Source organism: Mustela lutreola, chromosome 6, assembly GCF_030435805.1.
Source record: "Mustela lutreola isolate mMusLut2 chromosome 6, mMusLut2.pri, whole genome shotgun sequence".
Classification (NCBI taxonomy): Eukaryota; Metazoa; Chordata; class Mammalia; order Carnivora; family Mustelidae; genus Mustela; species Mustela lutreola.
This window is the reverse complement of record NC_081295.1, coordinates 148,234,470-148,260,474: the sequence shown is the minus strand read 5'-3', so window position 1 is coordinate 148,260,474 and position 26,005 is coordinate 148,234,470. Positions and strand designations below refer to the sequence as shown.

General features: G+C 43.1%; 1 protein-coding gene across 1 annotated transcript; it reads right to left on the bottom strand.

Moving 5' to 3' along the window:
* STMND1 (stathmin domain containing 1) lies at positions 1-26,005 on the bottom strand. The gene is made up of 5 exons (XM_059179412.1): positions 25,798-26,005; positions 15,448-15,628; positions 10,261-10,412; positions 1,421-1,546; positions 1-780 (listed from the first exon to the last, which is right to left on the bottom strand). The coding sequence occupies exons 1-5, from the start codon at positions 25,876-25,878 to the stop codon at positions 499-501; spliced, it is 822 nt and encodes a 273-aa protein (XP_059035395.1). The 5' UTR covers positions 25,879-26,005; the 3' UTR covers positions 1-498.

Below are 26,005 nucleotides of genomic sequence, written 5' to 3'. Positions count from 1 at the left end.
TTCAAGATACGGCTTTAATCCCTCACCACACAAAGAGAGTTAAAAAAAAAAAATAACTAAACTCTACCGATAAGAAGCCTACAGATCATGAAAATACAGAATACACATCCGCGCATTTGGTCTGAAGGGACCCTCAGAGGACGGGCATAGCCAAGGACCCGGAGCCAAAGAGAAGGGTTTCATCTGGCACAGGCAGGGGGATGTAGGCTGGAAAGTATTCATCAAGACGTCTTCACGATGCTCAAAGCCACACTGGAGGAGGATGCCAACTGCGTCATATGGAAGCTAGTCAGATCGTCTCGGTTTTTTCCCTTTTGCTAGCGTCGGCATTTCATTTCCTCGGCTCGGCTCAGCCCCTGCAGGTTACACAACCATTCCTCCACCCACGGCGTGTCCCAGCGGGGTGAGGTCAGGCCGCCAGAAAGCACACAGCCACCGAGGAGGATGGTCCCAGCTGGGGGGAGTTCTGCCTTTTCACGCACTTCACGGAAGATGGCTTCATTCAAAGGCATCATCTGCTTGGTTGTAGGACCGGTCTGACTCCACCACCCCGAGGCTTTCACAACTGAAGCTCCTTCCACTGGAGGCTGCATCGCTGTTCTTCCTCTTCAAGGGCTTGGCTCCCTGCAGGTGCGCTGGCTCCAAGAGGCCAGAAGTCGCCTCGTGGGGTCCTTTGGCAAAGGGAACCTCAGCCCCACGGGGTTCCGTGGCCCCCGGGTGACTGGCCGGGGACAGAAGTCGGTCACTCCTTAGCCTTTTTCTTATGTCTTCTTCTTTAGTCTGAAAAGCAGTATTAAAGAAGCAAAATGAGCCCAGATAACTTTCTCATGCCTATGCCTGACATGAACCCGCATGGCTGGGCTGTGCCATCATTCAGTCACTCCACAAACACCGGCCGAGGCACTGCTGAGGACAGACACACTCCCTCCCCTCCTGGAGCTTCTGGATGGCCCTTGCTTTCCCAGGTAGGGGATGGAGAGGTCGGCCAGGTAGGGAGATGGAGGCAGAGGTCGGCAGCCCACAGCTGTGAAAGCTGCTTCCGGCAGGATGGGGGACACAGGGTGATAGAGACCGCGTGTCCTCTGCGTGGCCTCCCCTCATCTCCTGCCCTCTTCTCCTGCCCCCGACACCTCCTCCCACCCCCACCCCAGCTGAGGTTTTCTTTTTCCCAATAAAGCAGACCCCATACTCAGAAGTGAACAGTGTTTCCTGAGGCTACCTGGATGGGGCCAGCATTCAGCCAGCTTCAGGATGCTTTACTCCTGCACCCCCCAAAGAGAATTAAAGGAAAATGACACAGACGGCCCAGAAAGCCTACAGATCACTCCAGTACTTGATCTGAACCCTAAAGCAGCACTTAGGAAACGCCTATGTGGGTGCATTGTCGGCAGGCAGCCCTGCTCAGGGGTGAGCTCAGGACCTTCCTGCGCCTCTCCACTGCCCGCATCTTCTCGTCCAGGTCATTCATCGTGAAAGCCTTTGCTTCCTGTTTGATCTTAAGCTTCTTCAGCCTGGCCGGTGGCTTTCTCAGCGGTGTCGTGTTCACCTGGAGGAAAACAGTTTTCAAAAGGGAGAAACAGACATGATTCAGGGCGTGGAGGGCAGATCCAGGAGAGGTGGCATGCACACGGTGTAAAAGGTTAGTTCTAAAAATCTAAACAGGTATTTTGGCAGAGTTAAAGACCACCATGTGAATGCTGGGAACAAGAGAACTAAGTCCTAAAAAAAAAAGGTCTATTAGCTGTCTAGGAAAAAAAACCCAAACCAATGACAAAAACGGGCTCTTCCTGAAACCCATCAAAGAATGCGAGGACGTTCAGGAGCTGGAAGAGGTTTCAGGAGAAGAAAAGATTCTGGAGAAGAAACCTAAGGCAGAGAAAGGAGGCAGACGAGTGATGAATGTGTAGTTCAAGGTAAAAATAAAAAGTTAAATCTGATAATTTTGTAAATGCTGTGGGCTACAAACGCCTTTCATTTCGGATCGAGATAGGGTTTTAGTACTCTGGGTCTCACCAAGGAGAGAATTAACCCTGGGCTGGCCTTTGCCGTCAGAAGACTTCGAGAATGTTTTCTTGACGTTAGGAAAAATCCCTGACTCTTTCATGTGACTGACTACCCTTTCTGGAGTTTAAAGTGATGGGATAATGACTTTCTGATTAATTTCTACTTATAAAAAAGATTGTAAAGGGTTGTTTGTTTGTTTTTTTAAAGATTTTATTTGTTTATTTGACCCACAGAGATCACAAGTAGGCAGAGAGATTGGGAAGCAGGCTCCCCACTGAGCAAAGAGCCCAACTCAGGGCTTGATCCCAGGACCCTGGGACCACGACCTGAGCCGAAGGCAGAGGCCCAACCCACTGAGCCACCCAGGTGCCCCTGTAAAGGGTTTTTAAAGAAAGTTTTAACATACATGTTTTCTCTTTTTAAAAATTAATTTTAAAATTTATTTATTTATTTATTTGAGGGAGTGAGAGAGAGCCCAGCAGGGGTAGGGGCAGAGGGAGAGGGAGAGACAGACTCCCCGCTCTGTAGACACCCATGCGGGGCTGAGTCCCAGGACCCTGAGATCATGACCTGAGTGAAAGCAGAAGCTTAACTGACTGAGCCATCCAGGTGCCCCTAAAAATTAATTTTTTATAACATACATTGGTCATGAAAAAGTAAAGCAATACAGAAATAGTTTCCCAGGCTTCTGTTTAAACCACCTGGTCCCCAGTTGTATTCGTCAGCATGAACTATTTTAAAAAGTTTGGTATGTGTCCTGCCAGAATTCTCTATGTGCATATATTTATATATACATATGTATGTGTAGTACATCTGTAACGTTAAACCAAACGTAAATAAGATTATGCCCTCACCAGGCTCTGCAGTTTGCCTTCTTCTCTTAATTTACGATGGACATCTAGGTCAGAATACATAGATTTATGACAACTGGGTCAGAATATATAGATTTATGACAACTGGGGAAGGTCCCAGTGAACTCTGGGATTTCATTATAAATAAACTGGTTTGTCCTAGGTAATTTCTCTAAAGACTTCTATTTTTTAATTTTTTAATTTTTAAAGATTTTTAAAATTTATTTGACCAAGAAAGAGAGATCACAAGTAGGCAGAGAGAGAGAGAGAGAGAGAGGAAAGCAGGCTCTTTGCTGAGCAGGGAGCCTGATGTGGGGTTCGATCCCAGGACCCTGAGATCATGACCTGAGCCGAAGGCAGACGCTTAACCCACTGAGCCACCCAGGTGCCCCATCTCTAGAGACTTAAAGAAAAGGAACTAGTGATATCCATTGTAATATCTAAAAGACTGTCTCTTTATACTATAAGACTGTTCATGCTGAAAATACTTCCAACAGAGAAGAGGTCCAGCACAATAGAACAAGATACCAAACCAAGACTCAGACCTAGGTTTGAGCCCTGGCTTGGCCATGGTGTGTTTTTGCCTGAGTTCTTCAGCTCTGTAAACCTTGCTTTCATCTCTTTAAAAATGGGCTTAATAATACTTCTTTCACAGGATTTTCTTTTCCAAGGAGATATCAGTAATTACGCAGGAAAGGGTAATTACATTTCATTCAGTGAAAGGAGTGACTTTTTAAATGAAGTTTTTAAAAATGTTAATTCCAGTACAGTTAAAATACAGTGTAATATTAGTTTCGGGTGTACTATAGAGGGATTCAACACTTCCATACAACACCCAGTGCTCGTCACAATTAATCCCTCCTTAATCTTCTTGCCCTATTTCCCCATCCCCCACCCCCACGCACTTCCCCTCTAATAACTATCAGTCTATTCTCTATAGTTCAGAGTGTCTCTTGGATTATTTCTCTCTCCTTTTTTTTTTTTCCCTTTGCCCATTTGTTCTGTTTCTTACGTTCCACATATGAGTGAAATCATATGGTATCTGTCTTTCTCAGACTTATTTCGCTTAGTCCTATACTCTCTAGCTCCATCCATGCCGTCGCCAATGGCAACATTTCATTCTTTTTGATGGCTGAGGAATATTTCATTGTGTATTTACACCACGTCTTCTTTATCCATTCATCAGTCAATGGGCACTTGGGCCATTTCCATAGTTTGGCTACTGTAAATAATGCTGCTCTAAACATTGGGAAGCATGTATCCCTCTGAATTAGTATTTTTGTATTTTTTTGAGTAAATACCCAGTAGTACGATTACTGGATCCTAGGGAGGTTCTATTTTTAACTTTTTGAAGAACCTCCATACTATTTTCCACATTGGCTGTACTGGTTTGCATTCTCGCCAACAGCACCCGAAGGTTCCTTTTCATCCACATCTTCGCCAACACCTGTGGTTTCTTGTATTTTTGATTTTAGTCATTCTGACGGGTCTGAGGTGATACCTCATTGTGGTTTTGATTTGTATTTTCCTGATGATGAGTGATGTAGAGCATCTCTTCATGTGTCTGTTGGCCATCCGGATGTCTTTGGAGAGATGCTTCAAGCGGTGACTTTTTTCAGTGACAGCCCACAGAATCATCACCAAGTTACAGTATTTGTCTTGAAGGGTGGGAATGGGAACCTGAATCCCGGGGGCCAGCTGGAGGCCTGGGCTTTAACCTGCCGACCACTAATACCCATGGTATCGCCAGAGACAAGTCACCTCCTTGGACTCTCTTTTTTCTCACGTAGAAAGAGTGAGGAGGCTGAGGACCACTAGGGTTCCTTCCAGCTTTAAGAACCATGATTCTCGGAAAGCCTTTTAGGAGGAAACATTTGTTGAAATTTTGGCTCAGTTACAGCCATCAGACAGTTTTATGTGGTGAGAACTTTTTCACTACATGAAAACCGTGGGATGTTTTTCAAAGCAAGCTTCCCCTCCCCCATCACTGTATTATTTTTATGACAATTGGCTCTTGGGCTTCCTGCTGGCAAAAGCCATTTGCTGTGAAGAGGGACGTTCTTGCTGTAGTGGTTCAGCTAAAGATACTCTGAAATTAGTATGAAAACAGTTTTTTTGGGAAGTTCACTCACAGAGGGCTAAAAGAACATGCAATGGTAATCCCAGATTCAGTGAAGAAAGACTCTCTAAGGCTTCCCACGGGAGTCAGCATCTTGACTAAAGTCGTAGACAGTAGTTCTGAGACACTTGGGATTTCTGGTCTGGGTGGACTCTTCCTGTGGCTTTATCCCGGACCATACGTACGAAATCAAATACTTCCTCCTGCTTCCGGAAATGAACCTCCCTGCACAGCCCTCATCTTTTCCTGAGTCTGACGATTGAAATAAAAGCTTTGAAAGACCTAAGGGAAAGTATCTGTATTCTTTCCCACTGGATTTCCTGAAGCCAGGGTTTATCAACTCTCGGCGCTTGAAAATAACAGTGATACACTCAGAGAGGAGTGAGTCATAGAAACTCAAAAAAAAAAAAAAAAAAAAAAGAAAGAAAAAATCGACTTTAAAACCTATAGAAGTTGGGGCACCTGGGTGGCTCAGTAGGTTAAGCCTCTGCCTTCAGCTCGGGTCATGATCTCAGGGTCCGGGATCGAGCCCTGCATCGGGCTCTCTGCTCAGCAGGGAGCCTGCTTCACCCCCACCCCCCGCCCCTGCATACTTGTAATCTCTCTGTCAAATAAATAAATAAAATCTTTAAAAAAAAAAAAACAAACTATAGAAGTTGCTAGGTCAATGATTTTCTTTAAGAATACCAGCAGAGGGGCGCCTGAGTGGCTCAGTGGGTTAAGCCTCTGTCTTTGGCTCAGGTCATGAACCCAGAGTGCTGGGGTCAAGCCCGGCATGGGCCTGGGTGGGGTGGGGTGGTGGGCTCTGCTCAGCAGGGAGCCTGCTTCCTCCTCTCTCTCTCTGCCTGCCTCTCTGCCTACTTGTGATCTCTGTCAAATAAATAAATAAAATCTTAAAAAAAAAAAAAGAAAGAAAGAAAGAACACCAGCAGAGGACTGCCCCACCCAAAGACCGTGTGAGAATGTTTGGATCTTTTCAGCCCTCCTTGCTTGTATATATATAATTCTTCCTGCAGCCACTGTGCGTTCCTCAGAGCCTCCCAAAGTAACTGCTGACCCCCAGATGAACTACCCTGGCTAAGTTCCGTCACCAGAGTCGTGTGCACAGAACGGGTCGGAGCTTCCCGGCAGTCCCGCTCCCTCCCTGTGAGACCCCCCCATCCCCAGCCCCATGAGGTTCAACAAATAACATGAGAGACTCTGAGGCAAGATAACCAACTCCCTCACTCTACGGAAGGGTACCAAGGGCAGACGTGGCCCGGAGGAGGGAGTCAACTTTGGCCACAGAAGAAGGAGTCAATGGAGAAATCAGAGTCTTGTGTTTGGAGATCGTGGGTGGGCTAAGGGATGGGGGGAAAGGAGTTTGGGAGAAAAAACATCTCAAGTGGATAATGCCTAGGTGGGATAATGCCTAGAGAGCCCATTACAACTCTTGTAGAGATCCATACCAACCAGACACAGGGTTTCGTGTGTATATAAAGTCCGTACATATTTATAATATAGCCACTTAAGTCTCTTTAGAATGTTTTAAAGTATGCTGAAAGATTCACTTAGTCTGGTATTTACCTTACATATATATCATTGCAATTCCTTCGGAGTGAGGGTAGATTCCATTTGTATGAGTTGGCTGGAAAGCATGTTATCTGGGAGAGGGGGTCACTACGAAACTGCTGTAGTATTTGCCAACAAGCAAATGAGAAAAATTAAGGAAAAAAAAAATGAATGGGGCCCTCTGGGGGACAGATACTGCTGTGGACCTCCAGAGAGAGACTGGCCCAAGGAGGAGGGGGTCCCCAATTCAGCAGATGAGTGGAGGACCCTCACTTTACAAAACCTTTTCTTATATTTCCCTCTACATGAGAACCGAATTGCAGAAGGGGACAGATCTAACATTCCCTTATATTTACACACTTGGTCTACATAAGAAAGCCTTGTTTTTAAAGTATTCTCACATTTATTTATTTATTTTTAAGATTTTATTTCTATTTATTTGATAGAGATCACAAGTAGGCAGAGAGGCAGGCAGAGAGAGAGAGGAGGAAGCAGGCTCCCTGCTGAGCAGAGGACCCCCGCCCATGCGGGGCTTGATCCCTGCACCCTGGGATCATGACCTGAGCTGAAGGCAGACGCTTAACCCACTGAACCACCCAGGCGCCCCAGTATTCTCACATTTATTATTCCAATCTCCCCCTAATATTTGATTTAAATGAATTTTGGGATCGATGAAGAAATTGTGTTACAATTTCTCATTGGCTTCATCACATCCTAGTAACTATTGATATCAACATCCCTTTTGGTTTGGTTTTTTTAGCCAGTTTTATCATCTGCTCTTTTCTTTCCCCCTCAACAAATATTAAATATTGGAGAGTTAAAAGTATGATTCAATTAACTATCTAATTAAGTATGATAGTCTAAATAAAAGTATGATCCAATTAACTATTATTAGATATTGGATAGTTAAAAATATGAACTGTCTAACAATATTTCCGTTCTTAGTATGTTCCCCCTTTCAGTATTCACTCATCTTTTTACACTGGCTCCTAACTTTTCCTAAAATATTAAGACCCCTGGTGTCTGATATGTTCTCAGATACGCCGGAATTGAGAGACTTTACCTGAGACACTGACCAATTGTATCTCTCCTTCATTTCCATATGTTCCTGAGTATATACCCTTAGTTCTCTACCTGAAAATGTGTTATGGCATTATAATAATAATCATATAATTACATATAACATATAATAATAATCATAGTCATAATATAATATAAAAATACCTTTATATATTATAGTTATAATAATATAATATTTATATAACATTGTAATTTATTATTATAATACAATATTGAATAATTATAATATTAATATATTATATATTTATTGTATTTTTATACTATTAATATATACATAACATTATAACATATTTTCAGGAATACCTTAGAATTCTTTTTCATAATGAATGGGGGAATTCAATTTCAAAAGCTTTAACCTTTTCCAGCTTTATGATAAATTTGAAGGCTTTGTGTCCACATTGGTAGAAAGCTCAGGGCAGTGGTTCTTTGCCTGGGCTGCCCACCAGAATCACCTAGGGACACTACAGCCAGGGCTCCCCCCATGCCACTAGTCTCAGGAGGAACTTAGGCACTGGGATTTTTTGAAAGCTTGCTAGGTGACTAGAATGTGCAGCCAGGTTTAGGACCACAGCCCTAGGCAATAAAACACAGAGCTGTGTTGTTGCAAGTGTGGGTTATACTGGGGCATCGTACAAAGCAAAAAACAAAAGAAACAAAATGTGTGATTCTCGCCTACCTCTGTGGTTTCGTCAACTTTAGATCTTTTTTGAGAAAAGTCCAGCTAGGTTCCTGATAATCATTCAATTTCTTTATAATATAAATGCATTCTTCATCTGGGGCTCACCTAATGATGCTATTGAAGGTCAAGCCCATAGTTTTCATTCTTCAATAGATACATTTCTTTCACGATTTAGTTGATATTACTTAACCCTGCTGGTGCCCTTGTAAGGTCTCAGTCTGAATTCATTCATCTGTGACCAACCTTTTAATGCTGTTCCCACTGCCGTTAGCATCGGGGTTCTACAGCATTTCTCCAAAGAAGGCATCGCTTCGCTACTCCAAGTTTCCACAATCCATCCTTCTCCAGATCGCTCTCCTGTCTTTTTCCTTTTGACACATTCCTTTTTTCTGTCCTCCAGAGACTCACTTACAGCTGGAAAAGAATCTCTCCGCCCTCCTTTTCCATGTTAAAGACCCATCTTCTCGTACTTTCATATCAGATACAGTATCCTAAAGTGCCGCGTATCACAATAGCGTGGCCCAGATGTAAACTGTCATTGCACTGGCATTATCTTTTCCATTATATAATCTATTTTTACCTTCCCCTGCCCCCTGCACCCTCTTACTCCTGGCAACCTGATCATATCATTCATGAGGTTTAGCAATCTCCTCTCTTTTCCCCAGATACCTTCGTATTTTCCTTCTTCAAAAGAGAATGCCACTTTGGCTTTTATTCATGAGTTCTCAGCATTTCCTACAAGCAGAGAAGGAAATTACCTTTATTCAAACCCTTAAGTGACTTGGTCGAGGTGGCAAACTTAATTTAAATAATGCATCTTTTTTATTCCCAGTTGGTTATTTTCCCTACAGGACCAAGATGGGCAGCCATCCAGAGCCTTTAATGTTCCTTCTGGTGGGGCGTCTGGGTGACTCGGTCCTTAAGCGTCTGCCTTCCACTTGGGTCATGATCTGGGGGTCCTAGGATGAGGCTCCCTGCTCAGCAGGAAGCCTGCTCCTCCCTCTCCCACTCCCCTGCTTGTGTTCCCTCTCTGTCAAATAAATAAATAAAATCTTAAAAAAAAAATGTTCCTTCTGGTCCCTATTTCCATCATTTTTGTGTCTTTCTTTTCTTTCTTACTCATTTCTCCTTAGGCTTTTTTTCTCTCTCAATTCTTCTTTTCATCTTTTCTAGGACGATGGGGGGCTGCCTGGGAGCTTTGGTTAAACAAACAAGAAAACAGACGAAAACCACCACAACAACATCTGCCATCCTCTTCAGGGGCTTAGCTAGAACTTATTAAAAAATGAAGGACTCAAGACTTGGCCCACAACCAGTTAAAATCTAAGTAAAAATACTGCCCACACTAAGGAAAAACGATGATCAGTTCGTCAAGATGAATGAACAAAGAAAAAAAAAAGAGTATGAAGATTTTCATCATTGTATTTGTTTCCTCATGTTGGACCTTAGTGTGTATGGAAGACTATCTATTCTAGCTTTGGCATTTAGGTGTATTTTCCTATTATAGAAATTGGGTTCTAGTTTATAGTCATAATACCTAGTACATAGGTAATGCTTAATAAAAATTATTCAAAGAATGAAGGCAGGATATTCAGCGGGGCTTACTGTCTCTCAGATTCAGTAAAATCCAAGATGTTTTATTGACTTCATTAATCATGGATGATTAGGGCATTCTTGGGGTACTACAATGGCTCAGTCAGTGGACCATGAAGGTCTTGGTCCTGGGGTCCTGTTTCAAGCCTCACAGTGGATGTAGAGATTGCTTAAATATATAAGCTTGAAAAAATGATTAAGGCACTTCCTGAGAGAAGGGTGATGTGTAGACAGGAGAGAGAAGTTACGGGAGAAAAAACTGGCTTAGCTAAATGCTACAATCTGCGTGGTGACTTGAAGAGTTTGGAGACTGTAATTCGCGATCGATCCTATTCTATAGATATTTTAAACTATAAGCTAATGTTAATTATGGAATTACTTGCCATGACATCATAGGATTCTCCATTTTTAAATACTTTGCTGTGGCTCTGTATTATTCCTTGGACAATTAATTCCTCCAGAATATCCGATGACTTCTGTCGCTCTTGGGTCTTTAGGGGTTGGGGTTTATGGATTAATCCATCCATCACTAGGTCTACAGGGAAAGAAAGAAGGAATAGAAATGTAAACATGAACATTTTATCAATCAGATGCTAAGTGGATGCCTTACAAATGACATTACTTAACTAAATCTTAGTCTCAACACTCTAACCTACGTATCTGTGTCAATTATATAAATCTTTGAATCGTTTGAAGTTCAAATTCTGAATGTCCTTACAGAGGATACACATCAGCAGAATATACAGTTTACTTAGCAAGCCCTGTATTAACATAACAAAAAGTCTTTCATGTGCTGCTATGTACTACTTTTTTGTTGTAACAACACTTATACACTTGAGTATGACTACGTGGGTTCTCTATGCTAATTACGAAGCACAGTTAGGAAGGAGATACCCTTTCAGTGACTCCTCTGAGTTGCAGTTTGGTTTCTATGCTTTGTATACAAAGGATAAACAGTGGGATGTTGCCAAGAGACTTCTAGTTCTGCAACCTTGAGTTTCCAGTGACGCCATCTGCTAAAGCTATGTAAGTAAGAGTATGCCTTTTTGAAAAGAGTCTTTGAACTAAATTACAATTGAAGTCAAGCGGTATCAGCTACATTTTTACGATTGATTCCGAAAATGGCACCAAAACAGTTTCTCGGGGGCCTTTATAAATTGCACTGATGAGAGAGACCCCCCCCCCCCATTCGAAATCACTCCTTTCTACAAAGAGGCAAGCAAACATCTGTCCTCACGGATTCCCATTACTAAACAAAGGTTCAGGGAGGAGTCCTCAGGAATGGGCTCTCTTCTGTTTTGCAATCATCGGGAAGTCCTGAGGGTACCATGAATCATTCCATCTAGTGGTCAGAGTCTTTTTATGAAAATTTCTACCCTCACTGGTTAACAAAGACAGTTTTCATGGATTTGCAGCGGGAAGAGGTGAAAAAAACGCACAGGCACACACACCAGCCAGTGAGATGTTTCTCCCGTCAGAATATTCACCTTGTTGCTATAAGACCGCTGCAAGTAACTTCAGCGAATTGTCAATAATCTCATTTCTCGTCCAGTGCTGTGCCTTCTAACCTTGCGTGTGTTTGAAATAGACTCAGTTTTCACTTTAAAAAGCTGTATACCGGGCGCCTGGGTGGCTCAGTGGGTTAAGCCGCTGCCTTCGGCTCAGGTCATGATCTCAGGATCCTGGGATCGAGTTCCGCATCGGGCTCTCTGCTCAGCAGGGAGCCTGCTTCCCTCTCTCTCTCTCTGCCTGCCTCTCTGTCTACTGTGAACTCTCTCTGTCAAATAAATAAATAAAATCTTAAAAAAAAAAAAAAAAAAAGAAAGGCCTCTTTCTTTAAAAAAAAAAAAAAAAAGCTGTATCCCTTTCGGTACAGAGCAGTAAAGCATGTCTTTCAAGTAGGTAAACTAGTAAAGGAAAGCTTGAAATGATAGAGAAAAATTTAATACAAAGTTAGAGGTAAAACCTCTTCAAAGAATTAAGGGGATTTTTTTTTCTTTTAGAAGGTGATCTTATTTAAAAGGGTCAATAGAGTAGTCACTATTTACTGAGCACTTAGGTACCTGGTACCATCTTACGTCCTTTTATATACTTTGTAGCATTGGGAATTTTAAAAAAAGATTTTATTTATTTATTTGTCAGAGAGAGAGGGAGAGAGTGAGCTGATGAGTGGTGGGGAGGGGCAGAGGGAGAGGGGGAAGCGGGCTCCCCACTGAGCAGGGACTCCGCAGGGAGTCTGACTCAGCACTTGATCCCAGGACCCTGGGATCATGACCTGAGCCAAAGGCAGATGCTTAACGGACCGAGCCACCCAGATGTCCCTTGTAATGTTGTGAATTCTGTGAGAGAGGTATTATCATCCCTATTGTATAAACTCTATGAGAGCGGCGAATTTACTTGCTGACGGTGACATGGCCAGGAAGAGAATCAACTAGGGTTTGAATCCAAGAATGTCTGACTTCAATCCCCAAGTTCTCCGCCACCTCGGTGCCCTCCTTCCCCAAGGACCACTGTGTGGTCCATTTCCCTCTCAGGATGTGTCTAACGAGAACATTATAGTTGACGACTGTCACTAACATGATACAATTATTCAATTATTAAAATGATTATGAAATAAAAATAATGAACTGTCTCAATCAATTATTTTTCTGGGTCCAAAATACTGGCTTGACATTGACAGTGACCAGCCTACAAAGAAACCCGTGCACTATGGAGGTCTTCCAACTAATCCTCTTTATTTCTTGGGATGCTGAAGACAATTGGGGGGATGTTGGAAAGTGACATGACCCCTCTTTCTGGTTAATACATGGTAATGTATTACCATATTAATTATTGTATAATAATAATAATAATAATATAAATAAATAATAACGTATTAAAGTTTATTAAAGAAATAAAAATATTAAAATATTATTAAATAAATAAAAAATAAATAAAGTCATACATGGTTATCAGAGTAAACTTGGAAAGTATAGAAAAGAAGAAAAAAGAAAAGAAAAACGCCCATCCTCTTACCATTCAGAGATTACCGCTATTGATACATCAGATTTTACTTTTACAAATTTGACAGCCTACTGAACATACGGGTCTATTTCCTATGCAGTTAAGGTACAGATTAGCATTTTCTCCCAAGGTTAGAAATTCTTCGTAAGTGTCAAAAGTAAAGTTGTACAAGAAAATGTAGGTGAATTCGTGTTTAACGCTGACATAGGGAAAGGCTTTCTAACTATGACTCAAATTTCAGATTCAGAGAAAAAATTTGATGAATTTTACATTAAAAAACGTTTGCAAGGCAAAGAAAAAGCAATAAAGGTCAAATACAGATATCGCATGACCCTTGATTTGATGTACTAAGCAAGGTATAATATCATTTTTGGTATTTTTGCTAAAAATGGATAACCCAAAGCTAATCATTAGGAAATATCAGCCAGACACAAACTGAGGAAGTTTCTGTAAAGTAATGGCTTATGTCTCCAAACACATCAATCTGATAAAAGACAAAGAAAAGCTGAGGGACTGGTTCCAAATTAGAGAAAAACACCGCATGATGTCGACATTAGCCATGTGATCCTGGATTAGATCTTGAACCTGAAATTTATTTATAAAGGACATTTGTGAGACAATGGATAACATTTGAATATGCAAATGAGATATGTACTGCATAAGGGGTAATTTGCTGATTGTGATCCTTGTCCTGTGATTATGCAGAGAATACCCTTGTTTTAGGAAACATACACTGGTGTACTTCAGAATAAAGTGTCATTATGTCTGCGATTTGCTCTCAGAAAAAACCTGTGCATGTGTGTGTGTGTGTGTGTGTGAGAGAGAGAGAAAGAGCGTGAGCGTGAGGGAAGGGGGAGAGAGAGGGACTGTGATTCCTGTAATTATATCACATTCAAATGTGGTATAATGTTAGCATTTGGGAAATCTGGGGGAAAGAATACAGGCATTCTTTGTTTTATGCAACTTTACTCAAATCTGAAATTATTCAAAATAGTAAGTTTTTTTTTCATTTTATTTTATTTCTTTTCAGTGTTCCAGAATTCGTTGTTGATGCACCACACCCAGGGCTCCACGTACTCCGTGCCCTCCTTAATACCCACCACCAGGCTCCCCCAACCCCCCACCCCTCTCCCCTCCCAAACCCTCAGTTTGTTTCTCAGAGTCCGCAGTCTCTCATGGTTTGTCTCCCCCTCTGATTTCCCCCAACTCAAGGAAGTTTTCTTTTTTTTTTAAAGGAAAGACAAGAAATGTTAGTGTGAAGCTTGAAATTTTTAACAACTATACTCTAAAGATGGGCAGATCAGGGATCCAGAAAAGAGACCGAGGAGAAACTGGGCAGAGAACAGATATAAAGCGTAGGGCACTGGTTCTTACTCATTCAGTGGGAATGGCTTTCCTGGAAACTAATTTACACCACATCTTGGAACACCTGCTTTAATAATTCACTCCCTCCCCAGGCTGGTGTGTCTGTCAGCATTACCCCGCTGGACAGACGGACCGAGGGAACGCCTGCGTCCCCGTGCCCCTGACGGTCTGCCGTCTGTAGCGCCATAGACATTGAACATCCATGTCACGGTCTAGGAGGGATTCCCATCAACGGAATTATCATTGAGAAAAAAAATGTACGAGCCGGCCAGACCCAGAGAGAGAGGGGAGGCTTCCCAGCTGTATCCCCTGTCTCCTTCCTCACATCAGACCCACTAGGTGAAGGTTAATATGAAATCTATCATAAAGAGAGTGTGCCCCCAAGTCCAAGGAGAAGAATCTCATTTACTAACCCATCTACCTGCCAGCTCTAACATGTGCCCGGGGAAGAAAAGACAAGAAAGAACAGCAGTCAGGAATAGCCCGAAAGCCTTCCCCTCCAGTAAAACAGAGCACTTTTCCTTGAGTTCTATTGAGTTCAGTTTGTTTCAGAGGCTGATAAAGTGTAACCAGGCATTCTTAAATCAACCCTGGGAGTTGGCGGGGGGTGGGGGGTGGGGGGGGTTGTAGGTAACTCAAGGAAAGCAAGACCAACCACGGGAAAAGTCAAAATAGTTTCTAAGGAGCACACCAGGTCATAATGACTTCTTCTGTGTTTTTGAAAGATGATTGTTTTGTATATTTGCTGATCCTTTGGATGGGAGACACCAGGGGAGCAGTGAGAGGGAGGCTGCATATATTTTTGTAAATGGAGAACTTTCTCTTGGAAAGGTGGGAACATGGCAGAAGTCTACAGGAATGTAACCAAAGCCTAAGGTCTGTTTCCCACCACCAGCAAGGGCTCCTTGCTTGGAAAAAAAAAAAAAAAAAAAAAAAAGAAAAAAAGAAATAAAGAAAGAAAAGAAAAAAGGAAAAAATCAAGATGGTTTTAATCACTTCATCTACAAGAAAATTAATGGTTAGCATTATTTATTTACAGAATGAAGGTTCGAGGCTCCATCCTCCTGTGTCAGAGATGAGGTCTTTGCCATCTGGAACACTGCCTAGTCCACAAAACTGATAAACGGGTTGCTAACATATGTTATACAACATATTTAGAGAGACAGTATTTTGTGGAGATTCATATAAACGAGGGCCGTTACCTGAATTTATTCTTCTGTTTCTTTCACTAAGAGCTGGGGAGGTTTCTGGTATGGTGCCAGGTAAGCTTCCCAACGGAGCCTGTTTTTCCAGGTTGTCGGGGCTGCTCCCAGTGTCCTCGGGTACCACAGCTTCCTTCTGGGGCCTGCCGTCCTCCCTGGAATGAATCCCTCCGAAATCAGCCTGTGAAAAGGGAATGGCTCCATGTGAGAGTCAAGATTTCTTGGAAGATGGTTTCTTGGAAGATGGACACAACATCACAAGATCTGCTTTGCGAATATTCAGCCGACTGGTACCTGTAGTGGAGGCTGACCGGCCCCAGCTCCCTGGAGATATTAGCTTGCTTGCCGGTGTGATGCGTTTAAGGACCCTGAGTGGGCTCAGTGATCCTGGAGTACTCAGGGGTAACCACGAGGGTCCCTATGAGATGGAGGCGGAGGGAGACGCAGCTACAGAAGTAGAGAAGGGGATGCATGCATCCGGGAAGCTGAGAAGCATTGAAGATGCTATCAGCTGCAGACAGAGGAAAGGCCACCAGCCAAGGTATGGGAGGAATTCAGCTCTAGAAGCCGGGACACACAGGAAGAGGATTCTTTCCTGAAGCCCCTGAAAGGAACCCGCCCCGCCAACATGTTGACTTGAGCCCAGTGGAACTGATTTTGGACTTCAGACCTCCAGAATGGGAAGAGAGTGAAATTGTGCTGTAGCGAGCCACCAAGTGTATGATAATTTGTCACAGCAGCAGTAGAAATGGATACAGTATCTGCTAGCAATCTGTCAGGGACGTGCTACCACGCTGGGCACCCGCACGACGCCAAGATGAACACATCCATCAAGTGTGAAAAGTAAAGATACTGCAGTGTAAAAAAGTCTTTTTTTTTTTTTAAATGAAAGTATCATTATTGTTTTTGCTGATTAAAAATGTAATACAGACTTATTATAAAAATAAATAATACAGAAGGAAATTGGTGATGATTGGTTTTATGAGTTAACTAAGCTAGTCTATAGCATGGTTATTCCATCAAACAGAGTCTAGGCGTTGTTGTGAAGGTGTGTGGTAAATGTAGTTAATGCCTCCAATCAGTTTAAGTGAAAGAGGGTATCCTTGATAATCTGGGTGGGCCTCATCCAGTCAGTTGAAGGCCTTCAGAGCAGAACTGAGGTTTTCCTGAGGAAGGAGAAGTTCATTCTGTGGACTGCACTTTCAACCCAAACCTGTCCTTTCTGACCACTTATGCCATTGTGTGGATTTTGGACTTACCTAGCCAGCCCCCAATTGCATAAGCTAATTCCTTGTTATCTATCTATCTATCTATCTATCTATCTCACCAGCCAGCCAGCCAGCCATAATCCTGGTTCTGTTCTTTTGGTAGAACCCGAATGATACAGAAACACAGTAGAAAGTAAGTACCATTCCGTAGACAAAAGCACTATTAACATCTCAGTATATAACTTCCCAGATGTGTTTGTTCAAAGAAACAGAATCTTTAAAAACAAGTTGGAATTGGCTAATTAGCACATGAAAAGATGCTCAGTATCATTAGTCATTAAGGAGATGGAAATCCAGACCAGAAGGAGATACCATCGCCCATCCACCAGGATGACTATAAGGAAAAAAAAAAACACATGATAAGGGATGTGGCGAAATTTGGAGATTTTGTACAGAGCCCTGGAAATGTAAATGGTGCAGCCACTTTGGAAAACGGTTTGAGGGTTTCTCAAAAACTCAAACAGAGGGGCTTCTGGGGGGCTCAGGTGTTTCAGCGTCTCCCTTCAGCTGAGTTCATGATCCCACATGGTGCTCCCTGCTCAGCCTGCTTCTCCCTCTCCCTCTGCCCCTTCCCCTGCTTATGCACGAGGTATCTCTCTCTCTCAAAAAAATAAAATCTTAAAAATAAAAAAAGCCAAACAGAGAGTTAGCATTTGATTCAAAAATACCTCCTCTAGGTATATATTCCCAAGCAAAATGAAAACATATGTCCGCACAAAACCTTGCACACCAATGTTCAAAATTCATATTCGTAATATCTAAAAAAGTAAAAACAACCCAAATATCCATCAACAGATGAATGGATAAATAAAATGCGGTCCATCCAGACCAAAGAATATTATACAGCAATAAAAAGAAATAAAGCCCTCAAGTACGCTGCTATGTAGGTGACAATTGAAACGTTATGCTGACTGAAGGAAGCCAGATGCAAAGAGTGGTCCACTTACCGAACATTCAGAATAGGCAAATTAATAGAAATGGAGTAGAGATTTTGTGGTTGCTTAGGATGTGGAGACTGGCCACTAATGGATAGTGGTTTCTTTTGTGGAGAGTATAAAAATGCGCTAAAATTAGATTGTGGTGATGACTATGGATTGTGCCTTTTAAATGGGCGAGTTGTATGACATGTGGGTTGTATTTTAATAAAGCTACTTGTGAATAAAATAAATTAGGTTATACATTAAATGGTATTGTATTATATTTCTGTAACCTGTTTTTTTCATTAACAATGTATCAGAGACATTAGTGTACATCAGTGTATATACTATATATCAGTGTATGTAGGTCAATGTATACAGATTACAGATTTACCTCATTCTTTTTTTTTTTTTCTTTTTTGATTTACCTTATTCTACTTAATGTTGCAGAGCAGTCGTTTAGTTGACGAACCGGAGTGTGGTCTATTATGTAATGTGTCACAACTTGTTTAATCAAATTTCTACCAATGCCATCTAGGTGTTTCTACATATGTTTATATATGTGATTCTATACATGTTTTCAATATAAGGAACAGTGCTGTCATATATCTGTGCATAGACAGTTCACATTAGTGTGAACTCACCCAATCACTCCAAGAGAACATGTCCCTAGATGTGGACGTGCTGGATCCAAAGATGTACACATTTTTTATGAATATTGGTTTCCAGAGGGCCCTCCATAAATCCTGCACTGGCTTACAACCTCACCTTTTCCTTTTAAGAATATCGATTTCTCCATACTACAATTCCATCACTTGCAAATAGGTCAAAACACTGTAAAAAAGGGCCCATATTTGATTTAATAAACCAGTGACTCCAAAATGCTGGTCCACATCCAATCTTTCCTAGTCCCCCAGCAAAAGAAGAAAAGTAAGAAAAAAAAATGTAGTGAGTTTTTCAAAAAGGTAAATTAATCCAATTTAAAGAACTGTCATTTATTTGGAGAGGCAACATGTTCTAATATCGGTCTGTTCAGGAAGACTTTTTCTCCAATCCCTTCTAAACTTCCCTGTCCCCTCCCTCTCACTCAGCACTGGCTCTTCTTTCCTTGCTTGGGTTGATTGGCCAACCTCTTCTGTATCTAAGACACACATACCAGAGGAAGCCTCCTCAGTGTCCCCAGGAGACCTAAGAACATAAGCATCATCTATGAGTATTGTCCTCTGGGTCTTCTTCTCATGTCTATTGATTTCACATTGTTGGCCCATGGGTGCTCTTCTTCTCCCCTGAGTATTCAGAGGTCCTCAGGATCCTATCTCCAAACCCCACTATTTCCAGCAATGCCCTGCTACACTAGTACCATGTTGTATCTTGCTGGGGCAGCAGCAGATGTTGAAGAAGAGAAGATTCTTGAATTGGGTCTTGATGAATGAGCTTTCAGTGGGCAAGAAGAAAAGGTCACTCTAGATAGAGACAAAGCACACACGAAGAAGGGGTATGAAACAGCACTGTGAGCATTTGAACTTGAATTTTTTCAGTGGCGCAGAAACAGCTGGAGGTAGAGAGGGGTAGGGGTTGAGGTGGGAAAGGGAAATCAAGGAATTTGATTTTATTTTAAATGTCACCAGGAATCCTTCATAGGATTACTGTACATGGAAGTAAAATAAAATGATCATGCGTGTGTTTTTAGAAAAGTCACTGGGGTTAGTGCAAACTGGGGGAGTGGAAGGAAGCAAGGAAGGGACAGAGCAGGGCGGTCAGTGAACATGACTGCGGTTGCCCAAGTGAGATCTGATTGAACATGAACTAGGACAATGGCGATGAACCTGGGGGAAAGAGATGGGCCCAGAAACATTAGAAAGGAAGACAGCACACTTCTTAGAACTTCCATTTAAAAGAAGGAGGTCTCTCTGGTTCAAAGTTACAACTTCAGGGACTCGAGAGAAAGCATTTCCTTTGGGAAAATTTAATTTAGAAAAGCAGGACATCAGCATGAAACTCTTGGTACTCTCACAATAAAAATCATACAAGTTTAAAAAAAAAACTTAAGCACATTTGTTCACTTTCTGGAAGCTCTCCAAAGTCCTCTGAAATCCCTCAGATGCTAAGTAGAAATCGCAGTCAGTAGGTCAGGGCAGCTCCAACCTGTCTCAGGTTCTTGTCATTCAATTAGGGATTCTCCTATGTTCATAGGGAGACTCACATAGCTTCTCATCCCCATCCTAACATGGTATGATCACTCCAGCTAAATCAACATCACTTCATCGTGCTGAGAGTTAATTGGTTCTGTTCTTCAAGACAACACTGGGAAGCATGAAAAAGCAACCAACGGAACAAACAAACGAGTAAGCGAACAAAAAGCCGATCGATCTAAAATACATATCTAAAATACATATCTAAAACGGCAGACGGAGAAAGCACGAGAGCAGCTATGTGCTTATTCTTTCTCTCTCCATTTGTCTTTCTGCACAGACACAGTTACTGCTGTGCAGCCCCTGTCCAGTAAGCTGACCCAGGAAAAGTCTTTATAGATATGACATACTGTTATTTTATTATATAATAATAATTCTATGATATCAGACAGGGTGTCTCTCTCTCACATGCACACACACACACATTTATGCACCCATATTTCCCACATATATATAAACACATATTGTTACATATAACAAAAGAAAAGGGGAGTCTGATGCTTTTTCAGGGGCTCACGATTCATGCTGGAGGTAAAGCAAAGATCGTGTTAGGTATTCTTGTTCCTCTTTCCAAATAAACTATGAAAAACCAATTATCTGCAGTGATGGTAAGACAGGTGATTTTATAACTTTGTGTTGCTTTTTAGACCTTTAGTTTTCTGAAGCTAGGAAGGCACCAGGTGAAACACTGGGATGAATTCTGCCATTGAACATTTCCCATTAGAGACTCTGACAAATTTAACCACAACAAACAAAATGCCCATATTGGAGCTGAGAGCAAATTTGAATTTCTCAGTCTCGAAGGTGGCTTTTCACAAAGATATTTTGCCATTGACAAATCAGAGTATATTTAAGTATATTTAACCCCTCACGATCTCCCAAAGGCTTCATCAAAGCCACGAACCCAGACCTTAGCAAGGATCTTCATCCGTTTATGCTTACTTCCAGTCTGCCTTTAAGCTGTTAGTGACCAAAGCTTAAATGGTAACAGAAGAAACACAATCTTTTGACATAAAATAACATCCACCAGCCTTGAGTTTCCAGGGCAGAAATGTAAGGTTTTTCTCTTCGGAAAGCTGAGGCTGTCTTTCAAATATCTTATCTATATGCAACACATTCTGGAAATTCTAACCCAATTTCATAATCTAGACTTGAGAATAGACAGAGTTCAAAGACCAATGATATTTACAAATTAATTCTATCTATGCCCCTTGGGGATATGGCGAAACATATTTCTTTTTCTTTTTAATGCATGCAAGGTTTATATTTTCACACCAATGAGAAGTCTATCTGCCGTGGTGCTGGGGAGGGGGTGGGGAGGTGGGAGGGAGGTTTTATCCTTTCTTTGAGATGAAGTTGTGGTAGAAGCTCGGAATCAATACGTTTCTATATTTTGTATCAGTTCTATTTTATACTGCATTGTCCTAGGGATAAAATCTTATCATTATAGACAGAATTGAAAAGCCGAGAATTCTAAGCTAACGGGATGCATGAGAATCATCAGCATTCCAAAAAGGATATCACTTTTAACTATAGACAGAGTTGGTTTTTGTGTTTTGTTTGTTTTGGGTTTGGAGGTACCCTAGGTTGTGTTTTAAAGCTTTTGAGAAACGCATTTGCCAAGCAGTTTGGAGGGAGTCACTTGTCAAGTCTCCCTTGAGCTGAAATCTTAAATCACGTGATTGGCAGATGCATTTTATAAATATATTTGTCTTCTAGACATATAGGGAAAATGCATCCTTCAAAATTTGATTTTTCTAGTTTACATCTAATGAATATAAAAACAAATAGCAACCCACCAAAAACCACTCAGAAATATCATCTTTTAAGAATCTGCAGTGGTGGGGCACCTGGGTGGCTCAGTGGGTTAAAGCCTCTGCCTTCAGCTCAGGTCATGATCCCAGGGTCCTGGGATCGAGCCCCACTTCGGGGTCTCTGCTCAGCCAGGAGCCTGCCTCCCCCTCTCTCTCTGCCTGCCTCTCTACCTACTTGTGATCTCTGTCAGATAAATAAATAAATAATCTTTTTTAAAAAAGAATCTGAAGTGGAAGAAGCCACTTTGTCCCTTTTATTCTGATGACAAACAAGACTTTCCTGGTCAAAGACTAGGGGAAAACTGTGAAGGGTCCGTAGAGATTGTCTATTCCAATCTAATCTGTTCCTTTTCATAATAAGCCAGAAACTCGGAGTTCATTATACAGAAGAACGTTTCTCCAACTGAGAAAAGTTTCGCATGCTTTTCTTATCAGGCATTGTTTTATTATCGTGCCTTTTTACCCCTTTAAACTAAGGCAAAAGTGAGGAGAAAGCCAGTAGGTAGGTCTCGGGAGGTTCGATTCAGAATATTTTCAAGTTGTGCCATTAAGAAGCATAAAAATTTCATGCAAGCAAACACGTTCATCTCATTTTAATGACACCGCTGAACTACGGAACCCTCAGCCTGTGCATTTAGGAAGTTAGCAAAAGCAGCACTGCTCCGATAGCTAGAGAGTGTTTAATTAATAATCACACCTTTGCTGGATCAGATTTCCAAAGTGAAGTACTTGGGGGAGGGGTGGGGAAGGAGATACAGGCGTGAGTCGACTCTGAGTCAATTTTCAGGCTCTTTTAATACTGAACTTCCTCCTCCTTGCTGACTGTCGTTAGTCTAGTTACGCGACTAGGACACAAGAAGAAACCAAGGAGTTGGAGGAGCCCGGAGGGACATGGAAGTCACTCAAGAAAAGTTCGTTAGTGTTTGTCTGCATCGGACGTTGTACTGAGCACAGGAGATGCAAAGACAAAGAAGGTAGTGACTCAGGATGGAGGCAAACGTGAACACGAATAAATGCAATACGATGTTTTGAAACATGGTAGAAGAAGGTCTAAGGTTAACTCTGCCAGCATGGTGGCAGTAGCGGGGAGGGGCAGGGGCAGGAAGAGGGGTCTTATGTTGTCCTGAAAGATGGGTACATATTTGCTATGTGACCCGACAAGGAGGAGAGGGAAAGTGTGAAAAGAGGATAAACAGCAGGTGCAAAAGCATGGAGATAGAGACAGAAGGAGTTTGGACAGCAACAAGGAGCGAGGTTTGACCATGACTGAGTGTAGGAGGAGATGAAGCTGGAGAATGTGAGCCGAGGACGGCTGGTAAGACGTGCTAAGGATTTGGGAAATTATCTCATGATAACGACAATTGTACTACTTCCTATTAAGCACTTAGTCCGTGCCAGGCGTTGGTAGGATCATTTCCCATGAATTTCACCTTCGTCGATAGCTCTATGAAATAACTAGTACCAGTAGTACCCTCATGTTACAGAGAAGGATACTCAAGCACAGAGATGCTCAATAACTTGACCAAGTTCACTTCACACCACTTCACACTTCATACACGGTGAACCCAGAAATCAACCCGAGGTGGTGACTTTCTTGACCACTGGCTTGTGTGCCTACCTGATGGGCTGGTCACTGCTTTGCCCACAGATGACGACATAATCAGGTTTTGCTTTAGAAGGATTGCCCCGGAGGTCATGAAGAGGAAGAACTGGAAGGCAGGTGGGGGTGGGGTGGACCCAGGGAAGCCAGTTGGGAAAACTGGACAAAAATCCAGTGGAGACACCATGACTTCCATACCCAGGGAATTCAGGGAGAAATACAGAAACCCTCCCAAGCCTGAGGAAGCTTGGCTTAGAAGAACCCCGTGTATCTCACATGCAGAAAGGATTGCTTTTTTATCACTTCCACAGGCTCTATCCTCCCCCTGCTCAACAAAATAATTTTCAGTAATAACCACAAAATGAAACAAAGGGTAATGGCCAGATAAGAAACACAGAGAGTGGAAATTTCCTTCTATGGAAGTCTTATTTGTAATCATGCCAGTAGAGTTAAAAAATATATATTTTTCATACAAGAAAGATAAAAGCACAATGGGTTAATATTTTAAATCATGTTAATATTGTTTTTTAAAAAAAGATTGTATTTTTTTTTTTTTTTCAGAGAGGGTGTGAGCACGTCAGCGGTGGGGAGGGGTAGAGGGAGAGGGAGAAGCAGGATCCCCGCTGAGCAGGGAGTCTGATGTGGGATTCGATCCCAGGACTCCAGGATTATGACCTGATCCGAAGGCAGACACTTAACCGACTGAGCCATGTACCCCACATTAATACAGTTTTTGGAGAGAGGGGGGGAAATGTATTCCTGTATATTAACCCAAAGCAGTAATGAGTAATAAAGATGACCAAATTGTTTCCAATAAGTTAATTAATCTATGAGGCAGAAGGAGCTTTAGATAAACCTTTACCATGTCAGAAGTGCCCCAGCAGTAGTGTTTGGGCCCGGTGCTGAAGGTAAGTAAGAATTCCTCAGGTGAGGGCGCCTGGGTGGCTCAGTGGGTTGGGCCGCTGCCTTCGGCTTGGGTCATGATCTCAGGGTCCTGGGATCGAGTCCCGAATCGGGCTCTCTGCTCAGCAGGGAGCCTGCTTCTCTCTCTCTACTTGTGCTTCTCTCTCTGCCTACTTGTGGTCTCTGTCAAATAAACAAATAAAATCTTTAAAAAAAAAAAAAAAGAATTCCTCAGGTGAACTGGAAATGGGAGCCTGGGAAGGGCATTCCAGGAAGGGGGAATGGCATGGGGAACAGCACGGACGGTGTTGATGAGTGGAGGAAGGGAGCACTGCAGGCTCCTGCGGCAGACCCGGGAGTCCACAAGTGTGTGGGACTGGACAAGATGAGGCTCGGAAGACCGGTGGGACCATGTGTAGGGCGTTTTTGCACACTCCAGGGAATTCTTCCTTAGAAACAGAGGTGGCAGCGTGGGTGGGAGGCAGATAGGCTAGGGAGGACACCAGTGGGAGAGGCAGGAAGAGCCTGTAAGAGGTAAGAGGGCCCTAAACTCAGACAGAGGCAGCTGAGATAGAAAGGAGCAGTGTCAAGGAATAGAAACCGTGTCAGGATGGGTGCGCACCAGGTCCTAGCTTGGTTTGTCTCTGGTTTGTCTACTGATGTGCCCCAAGAGCCCAGCCTGTGTACCACACACAGTACTGCTGCGAGTGGCACCAAATAGTATCTCGCACATTGTCTGCGAAAAAACAGGTGTGCACTTTAGACCGCTGCTCCAAAAATGCCCTTTTGCAGGGGTCACCCTAAGTCCTAGTTTCCGGCAGACTGTATGGGCTCCAATCGGACATGGCAAATTTGTTAATAGTGTTCCTTTTCACTGTCCTGCTTCTGATGATAGAGTATATGGTAATATTATCTTTGGGTGACCCCCCCCCCCCCAAGGTATAGCTCTGCAGGTTTCCAGTTTCATTGGTGCAATATGGACGGCGGTGAGAATGGGAGGAAACCCTACATCCCTCCGTGCCGCACCCCGGGAAAAAATCCCCTTCATGTCTCCAGAAGAATTACGGGGTTTGCAACCTTGAGAAGGAGAGAGCGCGCGCAGAGTACTGGAATGAGACTCTTGAAAATCAGAGTCTATCTCCAGCTCTGCCCCCAACCAAGCTGTGCAGCCTCAAGCGAGACGCCCGCCTCTCTGGGCCTTAGGGTCCTCAGGGTTAGGTAAGCGGCAGGGCTCAGCCAGAGAGAAGGCCTCCAGGATCTCTTTGAGCTCTAAGTAATTCTCAAAGGCCCACTTTCCGGAAGCCAATAAAGTAGGACAGCCCCCCCCCCCCCCACGCCAACCCTCCCCAGAGAGTCCCCAGCAACCCCAGCTCTGGGCAGAACGCACAGCTCTACCTTCTACTCCAGCCTCTGCCCTGGGGGGTGATCACCATCTCAAGTTCTTGAACCACAAAAGGCTCTCAAAGCTAGTCCTGAGGCAGGATGAGTCCTGGATAAGACAGCGGGTGAACACGGCGAACACAGCGGCTCCCACCCGGGAGGGCTGCGAGTCCCCGGCGGAGCCAGCCCCAGCCTACTCCAGTCGCCCCGCCCCCCGCGCCCCCAGTCGTGGCAAAGGGCTTTGTGCCCGCTAGTTGTTGGGTTTGCTTGTTTTACCTTAAATCCCTCTTCCCAGCCCTTCCTGGGCGCGGGCACGCGTCTCTGGTCCTCAGCAGTCTGGGAAGGTCCGCAGCCCATGCCGCGCGCCGCGCGCTTTCCCTCCGCCCGGACAGGCAGTGCGCCCCGAGGGGTGCTCCCTGCTGCCCGGCGTGCCACCCCAGCGCCCCACACCCAACCCCTGCGCCCTTCGCCCTGCACCCCCGCC

Excerpts from the sequence above, each read along its gene's own strand:
- STMND1 (XM_059179412.1), bottom strand. The coding sequence starts at position 25,878 with ATGGGCTGCGGACCTTCCCAGACTGCTGAGGACCAGAGACGCGTGCCC. Across the intron at positions 15,629-25,797 it reads GCTGGGAAGAGGGATTTAAG|GCTGATTTCGGAGGGATTCA; the intron begins GTAAAACAAGCA and ends CCCTTTTCACAG. Across the intron at positions 10,413-15,447 it reads AAACAGAAGAATAAATTCAG|ACCTAGTGATGGATGGATTA; the intron begins GTAACGGCCCTC and ends CTTTCCCTGTAG.